This window comes from Antennarius striatus, chromosome 2 (genome assembly GCF_040054535.1).
Source record: "Antennarius striatus isolate MH-2024 chromosome 2, ASM4005453v1, whole genome shotgun sequence".
Taxonomy (NCBI): domain Eukaryota; kingdom Metazoa; phylum Chordata; class Actinopteri; order Lophiiformes; family Antennariidae; genus Antennarius; species Antennarius striatus.
In genome coordinates this window covers 2,109,009-2,136,651 of record NC_090777.1, presented here as the reverse complement: position 1 = coordinate 2,136,651, position 27,643 = coordinate 2,109,009, and the positions used below count along the sequence as shown (strand labels likewise).

Genomic DNA, 27,643 nt, shown 5'->3' with positions numbered 1-27,643 from the left:
CCAGCAACTAACCATTTATTTTTTCACCCATTAGCTTTGGTTCACAGAACCAAATTCATTTTAGCCTCAATGAAGTGAAGACATTACAAAAATTAAACTACACAACTGACAACACACTGTCTGCAGGGTCTTCAACGTTTGCATCACAGGAACATTTGACGAGGACCCTTCTGTAATCCTTTACAGTGATTTACATTAAAACAAGTGCAAATTCTAGTGAATTCATCACACGAGTGCAAGTAATTCACAAGGCATAAACCATACAGTACGTCACTCCAGTACAAGCGTCTGCTTTCCAGTGGTAAATGTTTTCACTGGAGACTCAAGTGAGTCCTGCTTCCCCTCCATCTACCTGACTTCTTGTGAGCAGAAGGAGCTCTGAGCACCAGCCTGGCTGAGGAGAAGGGATGCTCCTTCACACCGAAGCCAGACTGAGGAGAGGGAAGGTGAATAAACATTACGGCTACATGTAAGGCCATGCAAAAACAACTGAAAGGAATGCTGGTACCACAACTACAGCTGAGACTGAGGTTAAAAGGCAGTATATATGCAGTATTATTCTGATATGTACAGAACACATGCAGCTTACAAAAGAACAAAAACCTGGAAACGTGATTTTTTTTTTCTCTGACAGTCATCTTAAGAAATGGAAGAATTCGTCACCTTTTTGTCGTGTTTTGGTTCCACTAAAGCAGTTTCTCTATTGCTTGAATAGTTTACAATCCTCCTTAAGAACATAATTCTGTCATTCATAACTTGCATGGACACCAAACTGAAAAAGATTGAACAATAAAAGTAAAAATACAGGTAAAGATGATGGTTTGAATAGTGGGTGCACTGACACTCTCCAGCCGGCAGGGGGCTCCCCAGTGAACAGCTGTGCATCCATTAAACTTGTTTTCAAAGGCGACTGTGGGGAACTTTTGTACAAATGAGGCTCAAAAAGAGGTTTTTCATTAAACATATTCATAAATTGGAAGTTATGCTGCTAAAATGTCACTAATAAACAAATCCATGCAAATAATAAATGTGTGCATAGAAAAGAGAAAGTGGCAAAAAGTTGAATGGAAGCTGGTCGGACACAAACAATCTGGACCAGACGAGGATAAACACTGAAAAAGATCCGTTTCTAGTGAACGTCTTCATTCACACGCGTGCATATGTTACCAGTGCAGCTTCTTTTTAAATATGAATATTGTCTGAACATTGATATGGCTTTAATACAGCATGAAGAATCTGTTCTAACAAATAAAAGACGCACTGCAAATATAAATACGTGTAACAAGTGGACGAGTTCAGCTCTCCTGCTCCTAACACAACATATAAATGTTCACATACAGGTAAGAACAAACAGGTTCAATCATTAAGGGAGCTACAGCATCATCACCATGGTAACCGATCTACTCTTTAAAACGGAGAGCAGAACGACTGACGCCGTCAGAATACTGGAGGGAAGAAGGTTTCATGATGAAACACTTAAAATAACACTGACTGAAGGTGTGAATGAGCACCTTTCCAACCTGGTGACCTACGTGATGACGGTACGTAACAGCTGATCCTGTCGCTATGACACCTGAACACACCTGACCTACGTTGTGTTTGTTCCTGTCTGGCAGTGTCGGCTCGACAGAAGAAGAGGTTTTGGCACCTGTAACATATCAACACGAGGTGAAACCGGCCCCAGTGCATGCTGGGTGATCACAATGACTTCAGGGGTTGGGTTTAGTGAGTCTACACAGAAGTCGTACCATCAATGCAGCTTCAGCTGGTTCACCAGCTGTTAACACAAACAGGAAGTGATCCAGACAGCTTCACACACGCGTGTGACCGACACGCTCACAGCTCCGTTCACCCGTCACTCCTCCTGGTGAACGGACACGGACACGTGGAGCCAATCAGAGCGTGAACGTGGGGTCGTGTCTCCTGATCTCCAGCAGGAGGCGCTGTTTGTCGCCGAGGGCCTCGCTGAGGGCCGCCTGGGCCGCCGACAGCTGGGACTCCAGGGCCCGCCTCTGGAACGCAGGAGGAGAGGACCGTTAGCACGGGTTAGCTCATCCTGCTTTAGCACGCGTTAGCTCGTCCTGCCCTAGCTCGCGTTAGCTCGTCCTGCTTTAGCACGCGTTAGCTCGTCCTGCTTTAGCACGCGTTAGCTCGTCTTGCTTTAGCTCGCGTTACCTCGTCCTGCTTAAACCCACGTTAGCTCGTCCTGCTTTAGCACGGGCTAGCTCGTCCTGCTTTAGCTCGCGTTAGCTCGTCCTGCTTTAGCTCGCCTTAGCTCATCTTGATCTCAAATTCAATTTAAAATTTGAAAAACTTTATTAGTCCCTAAGGGGCAATGGACAGCACAGAGAGCAGGATTGGTGTAAAAGAGCAGGATTGGTGTAAAAGTGCAAACATACAGTGTAAACATAAACAATAAACATAAATAATAACGTAAATATAAATACAACGTTTATGTTAAATAATTTAAAACCTAGTGAATTAGTACAAAACTTATAAAAGCCTAATTAGGTTCTATTAATAGTATATAACCTCGATTGTTCAAAAACTGATTGGTTTCAAACCTACTTAGGTTAGTTCTTGGGTCACGGAGCCAAACGGGGGTCACATCAGCCCCATGGCCTCATGGTCCATGGAGTTGATATTCACACACACACACACACACACACACACACACACACACACACACACACACACACACACACACACACACACACACACACACACACACACACACACACACACACACCACTAAGCAAAGAGCTCCTTTTGTTCACGGGATTCCTGAGCTACCACTGACGTTAGCACAAAGCTATCAGTGAGGTCACTCTCAGGTTTGGGGTGTGTGTGTGTGTGTGTGTGTGTGTGTGTGTGTGTGTGTGTATGTCAGCCACATGTAGGAGTTGTGACGTCAGAGTTTCTACATTCCTGTGTGAATTCCTGGCGTCGCCCGCCGCCACAGGCACATCCCCAGACTCCTACCTGCAGAGCGGAGCAGGAGCCGTCCGAGTCTGAGGCCCCCCCAGGGGCCCCCACCGAGGCTTCAGGGTCTGAGGCCCCCCTAGGACCTGTGAGCCTCATGACGCCGTCGTCGCCGCGCTCCAGCAGCAGCTGATCCACCCTGAAGGAGGCGGGGACAGGCTGGGGGGCGGTGGGGTAGACTTTAGGGCCGTCGTTCTGAAAGGGGAACACAGGGTCCTGACGGTTACCCGGGTGACCGGACCAGAACCATGCTGACCCAGCACCATCAGCTCACCGTCACGGTGACGCTGACGTTGCTCATCTGTAATCTGATTGGCTGGCCGTCGGCGCTGAACTCGTCCTCCAGGAAGGGGCCGATGTTGGCCAGGGTGGAGGCCAGCAGCTCCGCCCGGCAGTCCCTCAGCCCCGCCTCCAGGAGGCCCGCAGACTCTGGCCCCGCCTCCGCCCGCAGGCACAGCGCCGGTGACTTCCTGTCGCCCGGCTTCTGGATGGGCGTGGCTGGAGCTGCAGAGGGGACGGGGGGGGGGGTGTCAGGAAGAAGATTTAGGTCACATCAAGTTTCAGCACGGTTTACCGTGTGTGTGTTACCGTGTGTTTTAGTGTGTTAGTGTGTGTACCGTGTGTGTTAGTGTGTGTGTGTTAGCGTGTGTGTGTGTGTTAGCATGTGTGTTACACAGTGGTGGGCAGTCAGGACCAGCAAGGCCTTCTCTGCTGGTCTAACATAACCAGAAATCATGACGTTTATGATAAAAGTTCATTATATTTTAATGCATTTTCCTTAAATGCATTAAAATATAATTAATGCATTAAATATACTGTGTGTGTATATATATATATAATATATACAGTATATACAGTATATATATACACACACTGGGATATAACCTAATACAAGACTGGGTCAGTGTTCTATTTTAGGTTAGAGGGGTTTTATCCAATCAGAATTCAGCTAGCTTGTGTTACCAGGTTGAATGAAATCTGCCCAGGACCTTCAGGATCTAGAATGCAGGTCTCCCTGACCTGAGAGTGACCGGGAACATACAGTTAACAGACAGATGTGATAGCCAATCAGATCACGAGTTGGCCACGTGTGTGTTACCATGTGTGTTACCGTGTGTGTTAGTGTGTGTGTTACTGTGTGTGTTAGTGTGTGTTACTGTGTGTTAGTGTGTGTTACCGTGTGTGTTAGTGTGTGTTAGTGTGTGTTACCGTGTGTGTTACCGTGTGTGTTAGTGTGTGTTACCGTGTGTGTTAGTGTGTGTTACCGTGTGTGTTAGTGTGTGTTACCGTGTGTGTTAGTGTGTGTTAGTGTGTGTTAGTGTGTGTTAGTGTGTGTGTTAGTGTGTGTTACCGTGTGTGAGCCCAGCCTGCAGCTCTGACAGCCTGACGTTTCCCATCTGCTGGGGGGTCAGACTCTGGACCTCCAGACTAACAGCCTGATCTTCTCCCCTCACCTCCAGGGAGCAGACGGCCCCCCTGAGGAGCAGCAGCAGCACCGACGCCTGGGGGGCCAGAGGAACACATCAGCTCACACACACACACACACACACACACACACACACACACACACACACACACACACACACACACACACACACACACACACACACACACACACACACACACACACACACACACACACACACACACACACCCTTCAGCTCCATGAGGACCCACCTCATCCTGGGACATGTCTTCAGTGCTTTGGGACAGAGAGCTGCTGAGGTCCGCTGATGACCCCCCCTCCGTCCCTGGAGCTGGACTTCCTGGAGCAGCGGGGGTGTGGTCGGGACGCAGGGACTCCACGCCGGACTCTGGGAACAGAAACCAGACTTGAAGCAGGGGAGGACCCCAGAGGAACGTCTCCAGAGGAACGTTTCCAGAGGAACGTCTCCAGAGGAACGTCTCCAGAGGAACGTCTCCAGAGGAACGTCTCCAGAGGAACCCCAGAGGAACGTCTCCAGAGGAACCCCAGAGGAACGTCTCCAGAGTAACGTCTCCAGAGGAACGTCTCCAGAGGAACCCAGAAGAACCCTGACGCACCTGGTTCCATCAGGACCATCAGACCTTCGGCGTCTCCGTCCAGCGACTGACTGTCATCAGGCAGACTGCCGTCCAGCACGGCGCTGTCAAAGGAATGCTGGGAAAACGACGGCTTCAGGGGGGGGCGAAGGTCGTCTGAACGCTGGAGCGGGTCCCTGTGAACACACACACACACACACACACACACACACACACACACACACACACACACACACACACACACACACAGGTGTTGAGAGGCGACGCCCTGGGGGCTGTGACGGTGTTGCTGGGGGGCTCTCACCTCCCCTGGGGGCTGAAGAGCCGGCCCACGCCCCCGCCCCGCCCCAGCAGGCTGAAGGCGTCCCTGGTGAGCGACAGCGCCCCCCCCAGGGAGGCGCTGAGGGCGTCTCTGGTGGCGTCTTTGGTGACGCTGATGGCGCTCGACAGCTCCCCCTCCAGGCTGAAGGCGGACGGCTCACGGGAAAGGGCGGGGGAGGGTCCGGCCGAGAGGGCGGGGCTTTCATCCGGCCCCGCCCCCTCCTCCAGGGCCTCACATGCCTCCTCCACCCCCCCGTCCAGCTCGTCCAGCGAGGAGACGCCATTCTCGACCCCGCTCTCCTCCACCCCCACGTCCACGGAGCGGCAAGTGGGGGAGACGTCCGAGTCCGACACGCTGGGGGTGTCCGTCTCTGGGGTGGGGGGCACCTCTTCCCCCAGCTCTGAGGGCACCGGGGGCAGCAGCAGACCCACCTCCGCCGAGTCCATCAGGAGAGAGACGCAGGCGCTGGAGGGTTTCTGGCCCCCCGCCGGCGTCACGTGGCTCTGGGCGTGGCTCAGCTCGCCCCCCAGGCGGGAAAGGGCGTCCCTCATGCGCAGCAGCGCCACATACTGGTAGTGGTTGAGCCACAGCCTCAGGGGGGTGACGGCGTGGACCAGGATGTGGATGGAGGCACACACACCGTCTGTCTGCTCTGATGGGGGGGGGCGGGCCCCGCTGGGGGGTGGCGGGGGCCCCTCCTGGCAGGCAGAAGGCTGACACGCCCAAACGGACACGGAAAACGGCTCCACGAAGGCGTGGCTCCTGCCTGGGGGGAGCCGGGCCCCATTGAATCCCAGCCCCACCCGGGACAGGCTGAGGGCCCACACGTCCTGGGACCGCAGCCGCCGCCCGTCCAGGGGGGGGGCCTCGCTCTCCTGAGCGTGGTGCAGGAAGGCGGCTGGGAGGGGCTGGAAGGCCCTCCGGTCTCTGGGGAAGGGGGGGGCAGCAGCGGCCTGGAAGAAGGGGCAGCTGGAGAACCTGAGGAGGGTGCTGAGGAGGTCGGCTCTGGAGCCGTGGGGGCACAGGCGCGTGTTGCTCAGGGTCGCCTGGGGGGCCGAGAGGCACAGGGACCGGGGGCGCTCCGGGTGCTCCAGGATGGAGGAGTCCAGAGGGAACACCACCTGGGGGGGGGAACAGGAAACAATCAGGTGTGAGACATCCAGGTGTGAGACATCCAGGTGTGAGACATCCAGGTGTGAAGCGCCCCCACCTTCAGCTGCGCCCCGTCCACTCGTACGTCCAGGTGCTCCTCAGTCCTGCTGCTGTCCTGCAGGTGGTAGAAGGCCTTCACCTGGTCCAGCGTGTGCAGCAGCCCCCTGGAGAACAGACTGATCCACACCACGCTGGGGGGGTCCACACACAGCGTCAGGCCGTTCAGCTGGGCGTACAGGCTGGGGGTGGGCACTGGAGGGGGGGTCAGAGGAGAGACGCTGCTTGAACATCGGTCACGACTGTGTGGAGCTGTTACATGTCAGAACAAAACCGGTTTTAGCTCCGCCCATTCTGTGTGTACATGTAGACGCGGGTCACACACACACAGACGTGGGTCACACACACACAGACGTGGGTCACACACACACAGACGTGGGTCACACACACACAGACGTGGGTCACACACACAGACGTGGGTCACACACACAGACGTGGGTCACACACACACAGACGTGGGTCACACACACACAGACGTGGGTCACACACACAGACGCGGGTCACACACACATAGAGCCGGGTCACACACGCACGTAAACGCGGGTCACACACACACAGACGTGGGTCACACACAGAAAGACGCGGGTCACACACTAGTAAACGCTGGTCACACACACGTAAACGCGGGTCACACACACGTAAACGCGGGTCATACACACAGAGGCGGGTCACACACACGTAAACGCGGGTCACACACACACAGAGGCGGGTCACACACACGTAAACGCGGGTCACACGCACGTAAACGCGGGTCACACACAGAAAGACGCGGGTCACACACTAGTAAACGCTGGTCACACACACGTAAACGCGGGTCACACACACGTAAACGCGGGTCATACACACAGAGGCGGGTCACACACACGTAAACGCGGGTCACACACACACAGAGGCGGGTCACACACACGTAAACGCGGGTCACAGACACACAGACGCGGGTCACACACACGTAAACGTGGGTCACACACACGTGAACGCGGGTCACACACACGTAAACGCGGGTCACACACACACAGATGCGGGTCACACACATGTAAACGCGGGTCACACACACATGTAAACACGGGTCACACACACGTAAACGCGGGTCACACACACGTAAACGCGGGTCACACACATGTCAACGCGGGTCACACACACGTAAACGCGGCTCACACACACGTAAACGCGGGTCACACACACGTAAACGCGGGTCACACACACATGTAAACGCGGGTCACACACGTAAACGCGAGTCACACACACGTAAACGTGGGTCACACACACACAGACGTGGGTAACACACATGTAAACGCGGGTCACACACACGTAAACGCGGGTCACACACATGTAAACGCGGGTCACACACACGTAAACGTGGGTCACACACACGTAAACGCGGGTCACACACATGTAAACGCGGGTCACACACACGTAAACGCGGGTCACACACTCATAAACGTGGGTCACACATATGTCAACGCGGGTCACACACGTAAACGCAGGTCACACACACGTAAACGCGGGTCACACACACGTAAACGCAGGTCACACACGTAAACGTGGGTCACACACGTAAACGCGGGTCACACACACGTAAACGCGGGTCACACACACGTAAACGTGGGTCACACACACGTAAACGCGGGTCACACACACGTAAACGCGGGTCACACACACGTAAACGCGGGTCACACACACGTAAACGCGGGTCACACACGTAAACACGGGTCACACACATATAAACGCGGGTCACACACATGTAAACGCGGGTCACACACACGTAAACGCGGGTCACACACACGTAAACGTGGGTCACACATATGTCAACGCGGGTCACACACACGTAAACGCAGGTCACACACACGTAAACGCGGGTCACACACACGTAAACGCGGGTCACACACACGTAAACGCGGGTCACACACGTAAACGTGGGTCACACACGTAAACGTGGGTCACACACGTAAACGCGGGTCACACAAGTAAACGCGGGTCACACACACGTAAACGTGGGTCACACACATGTAAACGCAGGTCACACACACGTAAATGTGGGTCACACACACGTAAACGTGGGTCACACACATGTAAACGCGGGTCACACACACGTAAACGCGGGTCACACACACGTAGCTGAAAGGCGTAACCGCAACAACCAAACGATCCACTAGGTGTGGGCGGGGCCTTGAAATATTCAAAGCAAAACATGAATAATCAGAAATGACAAAGACCTGTTTTATGTGTTCGCCCCCCCCACACACACACACACACACACACACACACAGCGCCCCCCCCCACAGGTCTCTGTTCATGTACACTAATCCCTCGTTTATTCACGCTTAAAGATGCTTCACTACATCACAGATATTTAGTCTTCAGGTTTCAGTTGGGGGGGGTCATAACTTCTACATTACTGTTCTTTCGTTCTATTGTGGAATTGTTTTTTGGTGGGTGGTAAGGGGGGGTTACCGTAGATACGTGACAGACGGTACCTGAGGCTCCGGGGGTTCCGGGGGTGTCGGGGGTGTCGGGGCAGTAGTACTCAGTGAACTGCAGGTGAACTGCTGGGACGTTCTCTGCCAGGTTCAGAGCTTTGCGGCTGCAGGACAGCAGAGACTGAGTCTTCTTGTTCTGACGGCCTCGAGTCGACACCTGGGGGGGGGGGGGCACGTTCAGAGACCAAGGAGACAAACTGGATGAGTCACCGACAGTTAAACACGTCACACGAGAGTGAAAACACCCCAGTATGAAGGTGGGAATGCAGACACGCTCAGCTTTACCCCCGGGGGGGTTCTTACTCTGACAGAAGAGGAACTGAGAGCGTCTTCACAGCTAAAACAAACCTGAAACCGGGACTGCGTGTCATGATGTGTGTGATCCCCATCAGAGCCCCTCCCTGCCCCATCAGAGCCCCTCCCTGCCCCATCAGAGCCCCTCCCTGCCCCATCAGAGCCCCTCCCTGCCAGTGAATGGGAGCAGCTGATTGGCTCTCACCTGGTGGACGTTGATGTCGTCCATGCGGACCACCACACAGCTGGACCTCAGCCTCCTGACACGGGAGCCAGACGCCGCTCTGGAGTTCCTCCTGGACGTCTGGGGGGGGCGGGACGCGTTCCATTTCGGACTGGACGGTCCCTCTGAACACAGAACACACGCGTGTCAGGAAGCACACGTGTTAACATGTTGGGTCTGAATGTTTCTCATCCACTCTGATCTGATGCCATCCTGATGAATCCGTCACTAACAGGTGACCTCACCCGGAGCAGCCCTCGGGGGGGCCTCTTTGGTCGGCTGGGGGCCCTCGCTGTGGGGCCCGGGGAACCCAGAAGCCTCAGCTCTCCTCTGGTGCTCCTGCAGCAGCTTGGCGGCCCACTGGGCCTGAGCCTCCATGGCTCCGTTGTGGCGCTCCCAGTGTCGACACCCGTCAGCTGGGGGGGGCGGCAGACAGCAATGATTCCCCGGTGATCACAGAACACTGACCTGACCTTGAGTTTAACCAATAGTACAATATAAAACCTAAAACTGTTAATTTAATGTTTTTATTATAAACATCATAACTGTTTAAGTAAAAAGAAAAAAGAGTAAAATTATATATTAGTTTTATAAAAATGTTAAAGCCTGAAAGTCGTTTAAAAAACTGTTTTAGAAGTAAAAAAAGACGTATTCGTTTTTTTTCTTCAAAGTTTTCTTTTCATTCAATATTTTTCTTTGCCTTTTATTCATATTTTCTCCTTTGGACACTGAACCAAGAACCTTCACACACATACAGTAATACCTGTAGTAATACCTGTAGTAACACCTGTAGTAATACCTGTAGTAACACCTGTAGTAATACCTGTAGTAATATCTGTGGTAATACCTGTAGTAATACCTGTAGTAACACCTGTAGTAATACCTGTAGTAATATCTGTGGTAATACCTGTAGTAATACCTGTAGTAATACCTGTAGTAATACCTGTAGTAACACCTGTAGTAATACCTGTAGTAATACCTGTAGTAACACCTGTAGTAATACCTGTAGTAACACCTGTAGTAATACCTGTAGTAATATCTGTGGTAATACCTGTAGTAATACCTGTAGTAATACCTGTAGTAATACCTGTAGTAACACCTGTAGTAATATCTGTAGTAATATCTGTAGTAATACTGTAGTAACACCTGTAGTAATACCTGTAGTAATAGCTGTAGTAATACCTGTAGTAATACCTGTAGTAACACCTGTAGTAATACCTGTAGTAGTATCTGTAGTAATATCTGTAGTAATACCTGTAGTAATATCTGTAGTAATATCTGTAGTAATACCTGTAGTAATACCTGTAGTAATATCTGTAGTATTACCTGTAGTAATATCTGTAGTAATACCTGTAGTAACACCTGTAGTAATACCTGTAGTAATAGCTGTAGTAATATCTGTAGTAATACCTGTAGTAATATCTGTAGTAATATCTGTAGTAATACCTGTAGTAATACCTGTAGTAATATCTGTCTCTTTTTCTTGATTTACTTTTGATTGTTTTTTATTCATTGTCACTTGGTTTTTCTTTTTCATCTTTTTCAGAGGCATGGTGATAATCAATCAATCAATCAATCAATCAATCAATCAATCAATCAATCAATCAATCACCCTTTATTAGTCTATCTGTTAATCCCACCAGCAGACGTTCCAAAATGTTTTAACAGACAGACAAACCCAACAGGACTCTTCTTGTTCTCTGGGGGGTCGAACTAACTCCTCTCTCACTGCAGCTTAGAACCAGCACACCTGTTGCTGATTGGTGGATTTTAATCAGACAGAATCACACAGGTGAGTCACACAGGTGAATCACACAGGTGAGTCACACAGGTGAGTCACACAGGTGAGTCACACAGGTGAGTCACACAGGTGAATCACACAGGTGAATCACACAGGTGAGTCACACAGGTGAATCACACAGGTGAGTCACACAGGTGAGTCACACAGGTGAGTCACACAGGTGAGTCTGGTGACCAGAAACTGGCTCCAGATCAGAACACACTGAATCTTTCTGCTGGATGAGGAACATTTACAGCTGGTGTCCCAGAGACTCACGGTCTTTTGTTAACCTGTTTAACTGGTCGTATCCAGATCTGAGGCAGACTGGGTGGGGCTACATTCACCCTCCAGGTACTGGAGCACTGCCCCCTCCCAGCCTGTTATTCTACCCCAGTAGGTATCCTGTTCACAGCTGGGGCAGGAAGGCGGGATACTCACCGGGTCGGTGGACGGGGTAGAAGTCAAAGCCCAGCTTCCTGAACGTCAGCTGCATGGCGCCCTGCATCCCTGGTGGGGGGGCTTCATCTGAGAAACATCCCATGAAGCTGTTAAACAGTATTCATGTCCACCCCCCACCCCCCACCCCCTACATAGAGGCTTATTAACCTCCGTCCGCTGACGAGCTGTCGTTACAGATGTGTAAGTCCAAACGGGAGATGAACGTGTGGTAAGACGACTCCTTGACATCGTAGAGGTCGAAGTACTGACTCATGTTGGTGGGGGCGCTGGTGGGGGCGGGTGGGGGCTCCGACCACAGGCTGTGGAGGCCAGGAGACGGAGGAGCAGTCTGGAACAGAGAGGAGGGGGAAAGGTCAACGAGAAGAAGGATGTGAGAGTCCATCAGGAGGACGAGGAAAACCAACGGATCGTGGAATCTATCGTCATGACGACCAATCCAGCCAATCAGAGGAAGTTGCAGCAGTTCATGATGAGACATGTCAGAGTTCACCTCTGAGCAAAGCATCATGGGATTGTTTGAGAACAGAAAGAAAAGACAGATAGAAGTGGGGGGGGTCTGGAGGACATCAGAATGAACACCCCTCTGTTCTGCTCCTCCCACTCCTGAACCCAGATTAAGGTACATCTAATCTAATCTAATCCGACCTGCAGCGACGCGGCGGTCCGGCTCTTCCTCTGCTGGGCCGACCTCTCCATGGCGTCGCTCAGGGACTTGGCGTAGTGGACGATGGCCTTCAGCTGCGAGTCGGTCAGAACCCACAGCAGGTCGTCCAGGATGAAGAGCAGCTTGGAGGCCAGAACGTTACAGTCCTTCATCTGCACACGCCACCAGAACACGTTACTCACACGCGTCCAGTTCAATCAGCCCATCAGAACCAATCGGGCGGGGGGGGCGACCCTACCCTGCGCTTCAGGGCGATGCGGATGCGTCCCTGGTTGGTGATGAGGCGCAGCGGCGTGCTCCCCAGGTCCTGGTCGTTGCCCTCGATGGCGTCCGCCTCGATCCTCAGCGTCTGCCAGTTGATCTCCTTGAACGTCAGCACCTGGTGACACGGGCAGGTGAGCCAACCCGGCGGCGCGGCACACACACACACACACACACACACACACACCCCGGAGCCACGCGGCGACGTACCTCGCCCCTCTGGGGGTCGCTGACCCGGGTGTTGCGGAGGTCGCTGCGCTGCCACTGGGGGTTCAGGCTGTTGCCCTGCAGCTGCCACAGCTCGAAGGAGGCGTGGAACGCACGGGCGTGCACCTGGATGGTGATGGTGTTGATCCGCACCGACATGCCCTCCACCACTTTCTCCGCAAAGCCGTACTCACTGTCAACGCACGATGACATCATCACCGGGGGCGGCGGTCACACGCAATGACATCATCACCGTCACCTGCACAGGTGGAACTAGCCGGCGTCTTACCTCTGTCCCGCTGTGATGGCGATAGGGGACGGACCGTTAGGGGGGCGGGGCTCCTCACACGTCCTCATTTCCACTTCCACCTTATCCAGGAACTACAACAGGAAACAGGAAACAGTCAGAAGTAACCGGACGAGTCCGTCAGGACAACCATCACACACACACACACACACGCACGCACGCACGCACGCACGCACGCACGCACGTGCACGCACGCACGCACGCACGCACGCACGCACGCACACACACACACACACACACACACACACACACACACACACCAGAGCTCTGCAGAGTGACAGGAAGTCTTACCAGGCAAATGGGGCTCGTCTTCAGCTTCGTCCACTGGATCTAAAAAAAGAGCCACAAGGTCCAGTCAGTCTCTCTCACACACACACACACACACACACACACACACACACACACACACACACACACACACCATTCTGCAGTGCTCATTATCCACTGTCACAGCGTTACACAACCAGGACTTGGACTCACGTCACGTTTCTGCTCAACAATCACTTGTTCATCTTCATTTATTTGATATAATAAGATAAATGAACATGTTCCAGGTTTTAAACAACAAAACCTGAGGGTCCTTTTGACCTAATCTACTAAACTAAAGCCCAATCTCATCTCCAACAAGACCAGACATGTCCCTGACATCAAACCCGCTGCCCTCAGCGTTTAAAGGAAGTGAAAAAAATGGTTTTCCTGGATCAGCCTCTTTATTCCAGACTCTATTTATCGGATTCTACGTTTCATAAAAATCCATCTGGAATTTTTGATGTAATCTGGAGGAAAAACCAACAAAATAATAGATGCTGATGACAATATGACATCACAAGTGGAGGTGATGGGAAATAAAGGCTGATGGAGAAATAAAAGTAAAATAATGATAGGAATCAGACTGCATGACGAGCTACAGTGAGTCACTCCATTAACGCCCGTCTGCACGAGAAAGGATGACAGTAGACATTAATCAAATGATAAAAAACTGACCTTCACTTTTAGTGCTAAAACCACTACAGCCCATAATAACCACAGATAATGTCAACATGGAGCGATGCACACGTCTGTCAGGGTCGAGCTACTTCTAGATAGAGATGAGCTGTAAATATTCCTATACAATAAGCAGAATGTTCTTAAACCAGAGGATTGTGAGTCTACTGGTGAATTTAAAGACGTTGTTTTAAACAGGCACTAATCCGGACACCAATGGACCCGTGATGACATCGACCCCACGCTCCTCTGACTCATGTGTCTCTGTTATCAGTCAGAGCGTCTGGAGGGTCATAACGTTCCCCCTGAGCCTCCAGCGGTGCTTATCTCATCATTACCCACAATCCTCCTCTCCACAGTGACCGTGTGCCCCTGGTGGACATGAGTGAGCAGATTAGCTGTTGTTTCTATGTGGATGATGCAGCTGTGTGTCTAACAGACGCCTGCCCCGCCCCACCAGACCCGCCACACGTTCAGGTCTGACGGGTCGGGGACGCACCCTGATGGCGGCCTTGTTGCAGTAAACACGCGTGACGGCCAGCCAGGTGGGCAGGTCCAGCATGTTCTGCAGGACGTCCTCGTCCAGCTCCAGGTGGGACAGCTGGCCCTCCCCCTTCAGCGTGCTCAGGTTGATCTTGTCTGGGGACAGGTTTTTGGTGAACCTGAGGAGAGGAACCAGGAGCCAAGATCAGACCTGACGTCAGAAATACCCATAATTCAATTGTGCAGCCAGGAGAAGCCACAGCCCGACAGCGTTAAGCATCACGACCGCTGACAGGAGACCTGTCATACTTAACAGACACATGTGGAGGTTAATCACGTCCGACTGTGGCTCAGTCCATCCAGTTAGTTCACATTAGAGCCTGGTGTAGTTCTCCTGGACATTTAACACATGACGTGACCGTAGAACAACAAAGCAGCAGCTGAAGGGTTAATTTCATCTTTTAAAAAATCACATTAACCCCTGAAAACTGGCTTTGGAATATTTGAGATGCACCAGAACAGAAACAGCATCAATGTGTGTTCTGATGGTTTCCTAAGTGTTCCTGTGGTATTTATAATGAACATGTACAGTAGAGCTGGGGCTACTGCAGGACGTGGTGGTGTCACTGTTCATACAACCAGTAAAACACGCTAAGAACTCAGATTAACACGGGTCAGGGGAACTGACATTCCTACGCTCACCGAGGTTAAGAAGATATTTGATAAACTTTGTCAAAAGTAGACAGATTTTAATTAAAAACACACCAGAAAACAGAAGAAATGTTTGGAGTTTCTGGTTCTCTATTACAGGGGGGTCAGAATCATCTCCACCGGGGGCCACATCAGCGTCACGGCTGTAATCAAAGGACCAGATGTAACTAATAAATGTAACTAAATGTAACTACTCCTTAATGTAACTAATAAATGTAACTAAATGTAACTCAGTGTAATGTAACTAAATGTAACTACTCCTTAATGTAACTAATAAATGTAACTAAATGTAACTCAGTGTAATGTAACTAAATGTAACTACTCCTTAATGTAACTAATAAATGTAACTAAATGTAACTCAGTGTAATGTAACTAAATGTAACTACTCCTTAATGTAACTAATAAATGTAACTAAATGTAACTCAGTGTAATGTAACTAAATGTAACTACTCCTTAATGTAACTAATAAATGTAACTAAATGTAACTCAGTGTAATGTAACTAAATGTAACTACTCCTTAATGTAACTAATAAATGTAACTAAATGTAACTCAGTGTAATGTAACTAAATGTAACTACTCCTTAATGTAACTAATAAATGTAACTAAATGTAACTCAGTGTAATGTAACTAAATGTAACTACTCCTTAATGTAACTAATAAATGTAACTAAATGTAACTCAGTGTAATGTAACTAAATGTAACTACTCCTTAATGTTAAATAACTGAATTTCTGACTGATTCTAGTTCCAAACATTACAGTTAGACAGAAAAAACATGTTTGTTTGTTTCTCTGTTCTAACATAAATCCTTTTCATTTGTCAGGTTATTAAAACCACAGAACTCCATCAATCAAGGATCAAACTATCAATCAATAAAGAAAAATAACATCAGACACAACTTAGGATGTTAACTTTGTTCACTACGTTTAGTCAGAGCTAGAATGGGCTGAACTACTGCATTGTGGGAAATGTAGTTTTTGGTCAAAACAAACTTTTGTTTATTTATTGTTTATTTATTTTAGACACGCTGACCTTTTATTTTCTCGGGGGCCACGTTAAATGATGTGGAGGGCCACATTTGGCCCCCGGGCCTTGAGTTTTGACACATGTGCTCTATTAAGAACAGCAGCAGCTCCTCCAGTGACCATCACTAATGTTCACGATGCACTGTTTGGTGCAAATAATTATTTGACTGATTGAATCAAAGCACATTAAAACAAACGTTCTGACACAGAACACGTGGAGCCACATGAGGAGAAGATGCTGGAGGAACCAGAGGAACACGGACCCAACAGATCCAGGTGAGGTCCATCCATCCTGGAGGACACCACCATGAAGATGCCTGTGTGGGTTCACCATGCACCACCATGATCACCATGGATCACCATGGGTCACCATGGACCACCAAGATCATCATAGACCACCATGGATCACCACGGACCACCATGGATCATCATAGACCACCATGGATCACCATGGATCACCACGGATCATCATAGACCACCATGGATCACCATGGACCACCATGATCATCATAGACCACCATGGATCACCATGGACCACCATGATCATCATAGACCACCATGGACCACCATGGATCACCATGGACCACCATGGACCACCATGATCATCATAGACCACCATGGACCACCATGGTGGTCCATTAGAACATGTGGAGCACCGACGAGCCACCGGACACAAACCCGGTGTGTCGGTGGTATGACCCGGCCGGTCATACCACCGACACACCGCGGGCAGCACCGGCCGGGCTAACCGGAGAACGCGCACCGTAAACGCGCCGCTTACCGGGACAAATGTTTCAGGATCTGCTTCTTGATCAGCCCCGCCATGTCTGCCGGTGTCCGCCGGAGCGCCGCGGCGGGTTTCCCGGTGAGATCAGCCCCGACTAGCGCGGAGACATCCCGGAGCCGCACGCAGCCTCCGCCGAGCGCATCTTATGGCCGCGCGGCTGCGCCGAGGCTAGCAGCTAGCCGCTAGCTGTTAGCTGTTAGCAGCTAACAGAAAGACGGAGCAGCGCTGCCCCCTGCTGGCTGATCGGGACACGGCAGACTGAAAGACCAAATACATTTTTTAATTTATTTTATTTTTTAATGTTTCATAATTTCAACAATATAATAATAATAATAATAATAATCATTATTATTATTTAAGATATTTATTATTAAATATTACATATTAATACCAAATATTTCTCATAAAATTTAGGCACTGAATCTTGTACAGTGGTTACTGTAAAGTGGTGTGTTTGCATCTCGATATCACTGTTTACTCCAGTAGTATATAGTAAATTGCCGTATACCGTGTACATTGACATGTTGCTGAGGGGTAATAGCAGTAAAATTAATCAGACTGCATTCCTTTCAAATTATAGTAGCATGCAACCCAAGCAGATGGAGAAAGTTAAAATGTGAAGATATACTTTCTTTATCCCAGGGAAATTTAGGAGCAATCATAAATGACCTCCTAACACTTATGACACACATTTAACTTTTTTTTTACTGCTCATACCTCACCTCTTTCATCTGTGTGGATTCCCTTGAGGTGTTCCAGCTTCCTGCTGCCGACTACAAACACGCTGTCAAAACTTACTGTTGAACATATTTGCTGATTAAGGCAAACATCATTGTGAGCAACTATTTGATATAATACAATCAAGTTAATTCTAAAAAAAATACCTTAAATCATGGAAGTTTAAATTCATTTTTAACAAAGCAAGAAAAACTTTATTACAGACTGAAGGTCCAGATCTAAAAAACAAGACATTACATAAAACACAAGAAAACCATGATTAAAATTTCTGATCAAAGAAAATATGAACAACGATACATACATACATCTGCGCATAAACATACCAATCAAAACCTCACACATAAAACACAAAACCAATGCCTCCACAGCTGTGACTGGTTTTAGAAAACCTTGAGAGAAACATAAATGAATGTGAATGTCAATCTGCTGCTGATATATGAAGACTAAAAGTCTTTAAATATAACATTAAATGTTGCTGTTAAAGCGTTTTCCTGAAAATAAAACCAATTCTCAATATATCTTCTTCTCCTCCTTTGGGCTTTTCCCTTCAGGGTCTCCACAGCCAATCAGTGTCCTCCATCTAACCCTGTCTTCTCATCCTCTTCTCTCACACCAACTACCTTCATGTCCTCTTTCACTACATCCATAAACCTCCTCTCTGGTCTTCCTCCAGGCCTCCTGCCTGGCAGTTCAGAACTCAGCATCCTTCTACCAATATATTCACTATCTCTCCTCTGGACATGTCCAAACCATCTCAGTCTGGCCTCTCTGACTTTATCTCCAGAACCTCTAACATGTGCTGTCCCTCTGATGGACTCATTCCTGATCCTATCCTTCCTGGTCACTCCCAGAGAGAACCTCAGCATCTTCATCTCTGCTACCTCCAGCTCTGTCTCCTGTCTTTTCCTCAGTGACACTGTCTCTAGACCAAACAACATCGCTGGTCTCACCACAGTTTTGTACACCTTTCCTTTCATTTTAGCTGAAACTCTTCTATCACACATCACACCTGACACTTTCCTCCACCCGTTCCATCCTGCCTGGACACGCTTCTTCACCTCTTTTCCACACTCTCCATTGCTCTGGACTGTTGACCCTAAGTACTTCAAATCCTCCACCTTCTTGATCTCTTCTCCCTCTAACCTCACTCTTCCACTTGGGTCCCTCTCATTCACACACATGTACTCTGTCTTACTGCGGCTAACCTTCATTCCTCTCCTTTCCAGGACAAACCTCCACCTCTCTAGCTTCTCCTCCACCTGTTCCCTGCTCTCACTGCAGATCACAATGTCATCTGCAAACATCATAGTCCATGGAGATTCCTGTCTGACCTGGTCTGTCAGCCTGTCCATCACCATAGCAACAAGAAGGGGCTCAGAGCTGATCCCTGATGCAGTCCCACCTCCACCTTGAACTCCTCTGTCACACCTACACACACCTCACCACTGTCTTACAGTCCTCATACATGTCCTGCACCGCTCTAACATACTTCTCTGCCACTCCAGACTTCCTCATACAATACCACAGTTCCTCTCTGGGCACCCTGTCATCAGCTTTCTCCAGATCTACAAAAACACAATGCAGCTCCCTCTGGCCTTCTCTGTACTTCTCTATCAACATCCTCAAAGCAAATACTGCATCTGTAGTACTCTTTTTTGGCATGAAACCATACTGCTGCTCACAAATGTTCACTTCTGCCCTTAGTCTAGCTTCCACTACTCTCTCCCATAACTTCATTGTATGGATCATCAGCTTTATTCCTCTGTAGTTGCCACAACTCTGCACATCTCCCTTGTTCTTAAAAATGGGCACCAGCACACTTCTCCTCCATTCCTCAGGCATCTTCTCACTATCTAAGATCCTGTTGAACAACCCAGTCAGAAACTCTACTGCCACCTCTCCTAGACACTTCCATACCTCTACAGGTATATCATCAGGACCGACTGCCTTTCCACTCTTCATCCTCTTCAGTGCCCTCCTCACTTCATCCTGACTAATCTTTGCTACTTCCTGGTCCACAACAGTCACCTCTTCTAGTCTTTGTTCTCTCTCATTTTCCACGTTCATCAACTCTTCAAAGTACTCTTTCCATCTTCCCATCACACTACTGGCACCTGTCAATAGACTTCCATCCCTATCCTTAGTCACCCTAACCTGCTGCACGTCCTTCCCATCTCTATCTCTCTGTCTGGCCAACCGGTATAGATCAGTCTCTCCCTCCTTACTGTCCAACCTAGCATACAAGTCATCATTAGCTTCTTGTTTGGCCTTTGCTACCTCTACCTTCCTCATTCCACCACCAAGTCTCCTTATCTACTTTCTTTCCAGATGACACACCAAGTACTCTCCTACCTGTCTCCCTGATCACATTAGCTGTAGTTGTCCAGTCATCTGGAAGCACCTCCTGACCACCCAGAGCCTGTCTTAACTCCTTCCTAAAAGTCACGCAACACTCTTCCTTTTTCAGCTTCCACCATTTCATCTTCTGCTCTGCCTTTGCCCTCTTGATCTTCCTCACCACCAGAGTCATCCTACACACCACCATCCTATGCTGTTTGGCTACACTCTCACCTACCACTACTTTGCAGTCACTGATCTCCTTCAGGTTACACCGTCTACACCAGATGTAGTCTACCTGTGCGTTCCTACCGCCACTCTTATAGGTCACCCTATGTTCCTGCCTCTTCTGGAAGAAAGTATTCACTACAGCCATTTCCATCCTTTTTGCAAAGTCAACTACCATCTGTCCTTCTGCGTTCCTCTCCTGGATACCAAACCTGCCCATCACCTCCTCATCACCTCTGTTTCCTGCACCAACATGTCCATTGTAGTCTGCTCCAATGACAACTCTCTCACTTCTAGGTCTGCTCTGCATCACTTCATCAAAGTCCGACCAGAATTTCTCCTTCTCCTCCAGCTCACATCCTACCTGTGGAGCATACCCACTAACAACATTGAACATCACACCTTCTATTTCTAGCTTCAGACTCATCACTCTATCTCACACTCTTTTTACCTCCAGGACATTCCTAACAAACTCCTCCTTCAAGATAACTCCTCCTCCATTTCTCTTCCCATCTACACCATGATAGAACAACTTGAACCCTGCTCCTAAACTTCTAGCCTTGCTACCTTCCCACCTGGTCTCCTGGACACACAGTATGTCTACCTTCCTCCTCTGCATCATGTCAACCAACTCTCTACCTTTTCCTGTCATAGTTCCAACATTCAACGTCCCTACTCTCAGTCCTATACTCTTGGTGTTCCTCTTCTCTCTCTTCCTACAAACATACGTTCCTCCTCTCCTTCTTCGACCAACAGTAGTCTAATTTCCACCGGCGCCCTGTAGGTCAACAGCGCCGATGGCGTTCGTTGTTAACCTGGGCCTCGACCGATCCGGTATGGAAGTCATAGGTTTGATTCGCATGTTTGATTCGGCAAAAGTTTTATGCTGGATGCCCTTCCTGACGCAACCCTCTGTATGTATCCGGGCACAATAAGACACTGGCTGGTGTCCTCTTGTGGCTACATTTAATTCTAAATATTATATACTGTATTATACATGTATTTTAGTAACAGCGTCTCCATCGTAACTGCAGTGACTTTGGGACTATTTTGTGCCTCGGATGATTTTCTGTGTTGTAATAACAGCCGAACTCCGTGACTCTGACGTTAACTACGTGCTCGTTACCGTAATAACGGGCAGCGGCGCATCCTGTGGGCAGCGTCCGTCCTGCAGGTGCACCGGAGCGGCCCTCGGCTCGGGGCTGGTGCGCATGCGCACTGGGCTCCGCTGCTGAGTTTTGTTATGACAGTTTGAGGCCTCGGACTAAATTAAGAGCACAGCCGCCTCCGGTCTCCGGGCGAAGCCGCGATGGAGAGCATGGACCTGGACCTGGACCAGGAGCTCATGCAGAAGTTCAGCTGCATGGGCACGACGGACAAAGACATCCTGATATCGGAATTCCAGAGGCTGCTCGGGTTCCAGCTGAACCCCGCCGGATGCGCCTTCTTCCTGGACATGACGAACTGGTGAGCCCGAGGCCCCGTCGGGCCGCTGAGCGGCTGCGGCTCGGAGCCCGACCGCCGCGGCCTGTCGCCGGGTGTCCCCCCGCTGCAGCGCTCTGTGGCCGGGGGAACTGGACAGAAGCGTTTATTAGTCTCCGGAGCTAACATGCTAGCCGTGATGGGGGAAGCCGCCGTGTTGACAGCCGCGGACTCCGGGGGGGGGACGCGTCGGTTCGCTGAGTCACGGGGCTCCCCCCCCGGCCGCCCGTCGGGCTCCGGACGGCTGCAGAAAGACGCGTTAAAGTCCGAGCGCAGCTCTGACACCGGGGAGGACGCGTCCCGTGGACGCTGCGTGGGAACATGTTTGTGGTTTCTACTCGGTTCGTGTTCGGGCCAGCCGCTATGACGTCACGATGGCTCCTGTGTGACGCTCACTGTTTTTATTCACGTCGGTTCCGGATCGAACACTCTCACATCGATCCGTTATCGACCGTCAACTCGATCAAACGGGACGTCGACCTCTCCTTGACGACCACCGGGGAGGGTCGCTCCCGGTGATGACGCAACAAACCGACATGATTACGTCAGACGGTCGGGCTCAGTCGTTACGTAATCCTGGTGAATGTTCACCTCAGCTTCGGGCCTGCTGAGAATGTTTCGCTAAATGAGACTGATGAGATGATCGCCATGGCAACGAGAGAAAACACAAACAGGAAAACATTAGCAGGCAGGGGGGTTAGTGTGGGGCGAGAGATGCTGACGTCATCTGTTGACAAATACATAATGTGTGTACTACCGGTCACTTCACCGGCAGAGTGGTGGTGTCACGTGATGCCGTGTAAGTACTTTCTAAATATAAGAACTACTTGATGGGTGTCCAGCAGGTCCCAGCAGCTCTCACTCAGTCTCATGGTCCCTAAACATTGTCATAATATACCTGTTGTCACTGAAACGTCACAAATCTGTTTCATTTAGACCGGGGGGGGGTCAAACTCGTTTCCACTGGGGGCCACATCAGCATCACGGCTGTCCTCAAAGGGCCAGATGTAACTAATAAATGTAACTAAATGTAACTCAGTGTAATGTAACTAAATGTAACTACTCCTTAATGTAACTAATAAATGTAACTAAATGTAACTCAGTGTAATGTAACTAAATGTAACTACTCCTTAATGTAACTAATAAATGTAACTAAATGTAACTCAGTGTAATGTAACTAAATGTAACTACTCCTTAATGTAACTAATAAATGTAACTAAATGTAACTCAGTGTAATGTAACTAAATGTAACTACTCCTTAATGTTAAATAACTGAATTTATGACTGATTCTAGTTCCAAACATTACAGTTAGACAGAAAAAACATGTTTGTTTGTTTCTCTGTTCTAACATAAATCCTTTTCATTTGTCAGGTTATTAAACCCACAGAAGTCCATCAATCAAGGATCAAACTATCAATCAATAAAGAAAAATAACATCAGACACAAGTTAGGACATTAACTTTGTTCAAAATGATTTTGACAGTGTTAAAACTGGATTAATTACTGCATTGTGGGAAATGTAGTTTTTGGTCAAAGTACACTTTTGACCTACAGTATTTATTTTTAGACACTCTGACCTTTATGCTCCCGTGGGCCACATTTGGCTCCTGGGCCTTGAGTTTGACACATGTTATCTAGACTATAAAGTTGACCATTTTGACACATCCAAATAGTCAAGACTCAAATGTGTTGCACTAAAAAATGGTATATCATTATATGACAGTTATTTACACATTTCATCCTGTGAAAACTAGTGTTGGGTGGTGATGGTTCCACTCCAGGTTCTTATCAAGTTGAAATGTCCCTTCTGTTCTCAGGAATTTACAGGCAGCCATCGGCGCCTACTACGATTTTGAGAGTCCCAACATCAGTGCACCTTGCATGTCTTTTGTGCGGGATGTGACTATTGGTGAAGGTGAATCAGTCCCGCCAGACACACCGTTCACCAAGACCTGGAGGATACAGAACACAGGCGAGTCCCTTGATAGAAGCTGATGAATGACTTGAGCGTTTCATGTTGAGTTCAGCCTAAAGGAGTGTGTGGTGTGTGTTTTCCAGGTGCAGAGACGTGGCCTCCTGGGGTGTGTCTGAAGTATGTGGGGGGAGATCAGTTTGGGCACGTAAACATGGTGATGGTCCGGTCGTTGGACCCTCAGGAGATGGCCGATGTCAGCGTTCAGATGCAGAGTCCTGCGTCTCCTGGCATGTACCAGGGCCAGTGGAGGATGTGCACGGCCACGGGGCTCTACTACGGAGGTGAGGGCCACCAAATGGAGCCATTATTGGTTTTCAGGATATAAATACTAAAAGGATTAGTCATTAGTTAAATAATAAGTTACTCGATTGACAAAAAGATCATTCAATCATGTGTAGTGTTATAACACATCGTATGCCTCCTGTGTAGTGTTATAACACACAAAATACTTCCTGTGTAGTGTTATAACACACTGTACACCTCCTGTGTAGTGTTATAACACACAGTCTACCCCCTGTATAGTGTTATAACACACTGTATACCGCCTGTGTAGTGTTATAACTATATACCTCCGTATAACTCCTTTGGAGTGTTATAACACTCTGTAAATTTCCTGTGTAGTGTTATAACACACAGTATACCTCCTATGTAATGTTGTAACACACCGTACACCTCCTGTGTGGGGTTACAACACACCGTACACCTCCTGTGTGGTGTTATAACGAACCGTACACCACCTGTGTGGTGTTATAACACACAGTATACCTCCTGTGTGGTGTTATAACACACTGTACACCACCTGTGTGGTGTTATAACACACAGTATACCTCCTGTGTGGTGGTATAACACACCGTACACCTCCTGTGTGGTGTTATAACATACTGTACACCTCCTGTGTGGTGTTATAACACACCGTACACCTCCTGTGTGGTGTTCCTGTATTATAACACGCTGTTTCTTTGGACAGACGTGATCTGGGTGATCCTCAGTGTGGAAGTCGGAGGCCTCCTCGGCGTCACACAACAGCTTTCTTCCTTCCAAGCTGAGTTCAACACTCAACCTCACCGCCACCTGGAAGGAGACTACAACCCCTTTGCTTCACCAGAAAAGAACAAGTGCCCCAACAGCAACAGCCTCCATGATGCCAGCGGTCACAGGGTAACAGAGGAACATTGGCAGGGCAGCCCCAACCAGCTGCAGCAGGATCAGAATGGACTTTCACACAGCTCTGTGGATTTAGTAGCGACCAGTCTACAGAACAATCTATCGGTAGTCTCTTATAACCAGGTGAGATGCATCAACGGGCCGGGGGTCTCCTTACGAGGGAATCGGGTTTGGAGGCATTGGGGGTTTAATTTCATCAGTATAATAAAAGAAAACCCTGAAATTCTCTCAGGTAGAAAAAAAATTCTTGCTTTCTATAAAAAACTGACTATATGGTTACATATTTAAAATTGTGTCCGTTGATGGGAAGCAGAACTCTAGTAAGTCAACCTGTTGCTAATCTTTTATTTGTTTAATTAATATTTTCTCATTTCTATTTGTCTAATTAGCTCAGATTATGTAAATAGTGGACCAGCAAACCAGAATTACTGGACAGAACAGAGCTGCGGGTGTGGGTTGAACCCAGAGGGATGTGTTCTGTTGAGACCAATAATTTAGAGTTTTAAAAATTCTCATATCTAACAATATTTATTATATAGGAGCTTTCGCTGCAAGTGTGCAAACTCGTTGCACGAGAGCAAACACTTGGTCACAGGTTGTTTCTGTACCCAGCTCACTCCCTCTGCCTCCACTATCAGCCCACTGTGGCTAAACCACTGGATGGGTACCGTAGGACGGGGGGTTGGTGCAAAACCAGTGTCATTCTTCTCTTGATCAACAATCAGTAGCCTCATTCAATATTTTTATATTGCAAAACCGCAGTGGAGTCAGGGTGAAGAGCTGCCACACATGCAAACAGAAGTGAACAGCGTTGTGCAGAATGCTGCCAAAACTTGACTCTGACCGGCTTAGCTTTACTTTATTTCACTGATACGACTGGTTTATTTTCTCATGCTGCAGGACTGACAAACACACACAGAAGTAAAGACGTTAGAGTTTCTGACCTGTTTAATTTAATCGTGTTCCCTGCAGGGTATCCAGGAGCCGTCTCCTTTTGGCCACTCTTAAATCACAGGACTTGTCACCGTGAAGCGGCCCTAAACTGTTCCTCTGGAGGCTTTCACACCAAATAAGAAGAGGATTTCTCTGCGGCGAGCTGAGTCTGCTCCATCATTTAAAAAACAACTTCATGCAAAGTCCAGCTCCACTAAGAAACCGGAGGCCAACGTTCTGACGTGCAGCTCAAACCACACCCTTCCACCCACTGTATGCACGCGTGAATGCTAACTTAAAGATGAGTGCTACGAACCTTTCTGAGTGATGACTTTCATTTTCTTTCAGATTTTTTTAGTTGTCGGAGTGCAAATGATAAAAATGAGGGGAGTGTGCTTTTGTGAAAATTGTTTGTGTGTGCTTGTGCAACTGATAGGGAGAAAAGCCATTGATTCTGCCAACTGATTCTCCAGTTTCTGCTCTGCTTCTTGATCGTTTCCCCCGTGACAAAAACCTAATACGACAAACGTCTGAGAAACACACCATTCAACGTCTGTCCTTCATTTTGGTTTTTTCTTTTTTTTTTTTTTTTTGCAACTTCCTGAAAGCATTGAAATGCATTGAAAGCACGTTTATCAGTTTCTTTTCTGAACCTGACTGGTGCGAATCGATGGTGACCCTCCCCCAGCACTGGCGGTTCAACTGTGAAGCAGTCTTTACCCACTGGAGGGAGTCGGCATCACTCTGAACGTGACGATAATGAGCTCTGATCTGTGATTGGCTTAAGATTAGTATTAATCATTATCATAAAACTCACGCCTTACAAACGACCATTCAGATGTTACTTTACCTCGATCTCAATTCGCTCTAGATTTTCATTGTAAATCTGTCCTGGGCTTCCGTTTCATCATAAATTTAACATATTTTTTGAATGTTTAATGTGAAATGTTTTGGGGAACATCAGTTTTCACCAATCAGCTTCATCAATCATGTCATTCTTCTGATTTCCCGTTTGTCCCGTTGAAATTACGCTGGGATATTCACAACAAATGTTCAATCGACAGTGTTCCTAAACGTCTCGTCAGGTTTCATCCATTTTCACGCTGCAGGTTGATTTGCACTAAACGGCTCGTCTTTCCTGTGAGTCATGTGACCTCTAACTGCTTATGGTTATCTCGGCAGTACCGTTAAGTCTGAAGGGCTCATCAGCTCTGACCTTATCTCTGGTCCCAGAGTGTCAGACCACCTGCACAGGTGAACTGAACTTCCACAACACACCGCCTGTGTCCACGTCATCCATGAAGAGCAGCGTGTGTGTTCTTCTGTGTGTGTGTGAAGCGTCCGCTGGACACCCTGCAGAATGAATCAGTTGGCGTTAGACTCAAACAGCACATTGGTGAGAGAGGAAAAAGCTCTTGTTCCTGCGAGTTTGATGAATGTTTGTATGATTAAATCTCACTGAAAACTCACGTTTTTGGCTTCATCCTTAAATATTTTACCTCAGTGAAGCGGTGATGTAATTATCTGTTTGTGTGTTCATCCGTCCACCAAATGTCTTCACAACCGAAACAAAAACCACATGACTCAG

At 48.7% G+C, this 27,643-nt stretch overlaps 2 protein-coding genes across 5 annotated transcripts; one reads left to right on the top strand and one right to left on the bottom strand.

Annotated features, from left to right (window-relative positions):
- Positions 1 to 21,757, bottom strand: bltp3a (bridge-like lipid transfer protein family member 3A). Of its 3 annotated transcripts, XM_068327678.1 has the most exons (22): positions 21,627 to 21,757; positions 17,920 to 17,994; positions 17,192 to 17,455; positions 14,691 to 14,853; positions 13,499 to 13,537; positions 13,190 to 13,281; positions 12,904 to 13,093; positions 12,671 to 12,811; positions 12,414 to 12,584; positions 11,916 to 12,096; positions 11,748 to 11,834; positions 9,775 to 9,945; positions 9,512 to 9,654; positions 9,010 to 9,169; positions 6,537 to 6,730; positions 5,309 to 6,447; positions 5,026 to 5,180; positions 4,660 to 4,796; positions 4,334 to 4,484; positions 3,257 to 3,486; positions 2,983 to 3,177; positions 1 to 2,012 (listed from the first exon to the last, which is right to left on the bottom strand). In XM_068327678.1, the coding sequence occupies exons 3-22, from the start codon at positions 17,233 to 17,235 to the stop codon at positions 1,896 to 1,898; spliced, it is 3,900 nt and encodes a 1,299-aa protein (XP_068183779.1). In that variant the 5' UTR covers positions 17,236 to 17,455; positions 17,920 to 17,994; positions 21,627 to 21,757; the 3' UTR covers positions 1 to 1,895. The 3 variants fall into 3 exon arrangements, with proteins under 3 accessions (XP_068183779.1, XP_068183786.1, XP_068183770.1); XM_068327685.1 differs by lacking the exon at positions 21,627 to 21,757 and having other exon boundaries at positions 14,691 to 15,068; positions 17,920 to 18,941; XM_068327669.1 differs by lacking the exon at positions 21,627 to 21,757 and having other exon boundaries at positions 17,920 to 18,941.
- LOC137603870 (protein ILRUN-like) lies at positions 21,667 to 27,524 on the top strand. 2 transcript variants are annotated; one of them, XM_068327697.1, is made up of 5 exons: positions 21,667 to 21,967; positions 23,801 to 23,955; positions 24,042 to 24,239; positions 24,926 to 25,245; positions 26,095 to 27,524. In XM_068327697.1, exons 1-5 carry the CDS (start codon positions 21,810 to 21,812, stop codon positions 26,128 to 26,130), a joined length of 867 nt encoding a protein of 288 aa, XP_068183798.1. In that variant the 5' UTR covers positions 21,667 to 21,809; the 3' UTR covers positions 26,131 to 27,524. The 2 variants fall into 2 exon arrangements, with proteins under 2 accessions (XP_068183798.1, XP_068183806.1); XM_068327705.1 differs by lacking the exon at positions 21,667 to 21,967 and adding an exon at positions 21,986 to 22,323.
- The last annotated feature ends 119 nt before the right edge of the window (positions 27,525 to 27,643 follow it).

Excerpts from the sequence above, each read along its gene's own strand:
- LOC137603870 (XM_068327697.1), top strand. The coding sequence starts at position 21,810 with ATGGAGAGCATGGACCTGGACCTGGACCAGGAGCTCATGCAGAAGTTC. Across the intron at positions 21,968-23,800 it reads TTCCTGGACATGACGAACTG|GAATTTACAGGCAGCCATCG; the intron begins GTGAGCCCGAGG and ends TTCTGTTCTCAG. Across the intron at positions 24,240-24,925 it reads CACGGGGCTCTACTACGGAG|ACGTGATCTGGGTGATCCTC; the intron begins GTGAGGGCCACC and ends TTCTTTGGACAG.
- bltp3a (XM_068327678.1), bottom strand. The coding sequence starts at position 17,235 with ATGGCGGGGCTGATCAAGAAGCAGATCCTGAAACATTTGTCCCG. Across the intron at positions 12,812-12,903 it reads GCGACCCCCAGAGGGGCGAG|GTGCTGACGTTCAAGGAGAT; the intron begins GTACGTCGCCGC and ends CCGTGTCACCAG. Across the intron at positions 12,097-12,413 it reads GGACCGCCGCGTCGCTGCAG|ACTGCTCCTCCGTCTCCTGG; the intron begins GTCGGATTAGAT and ends TCTCTGTTCCAG.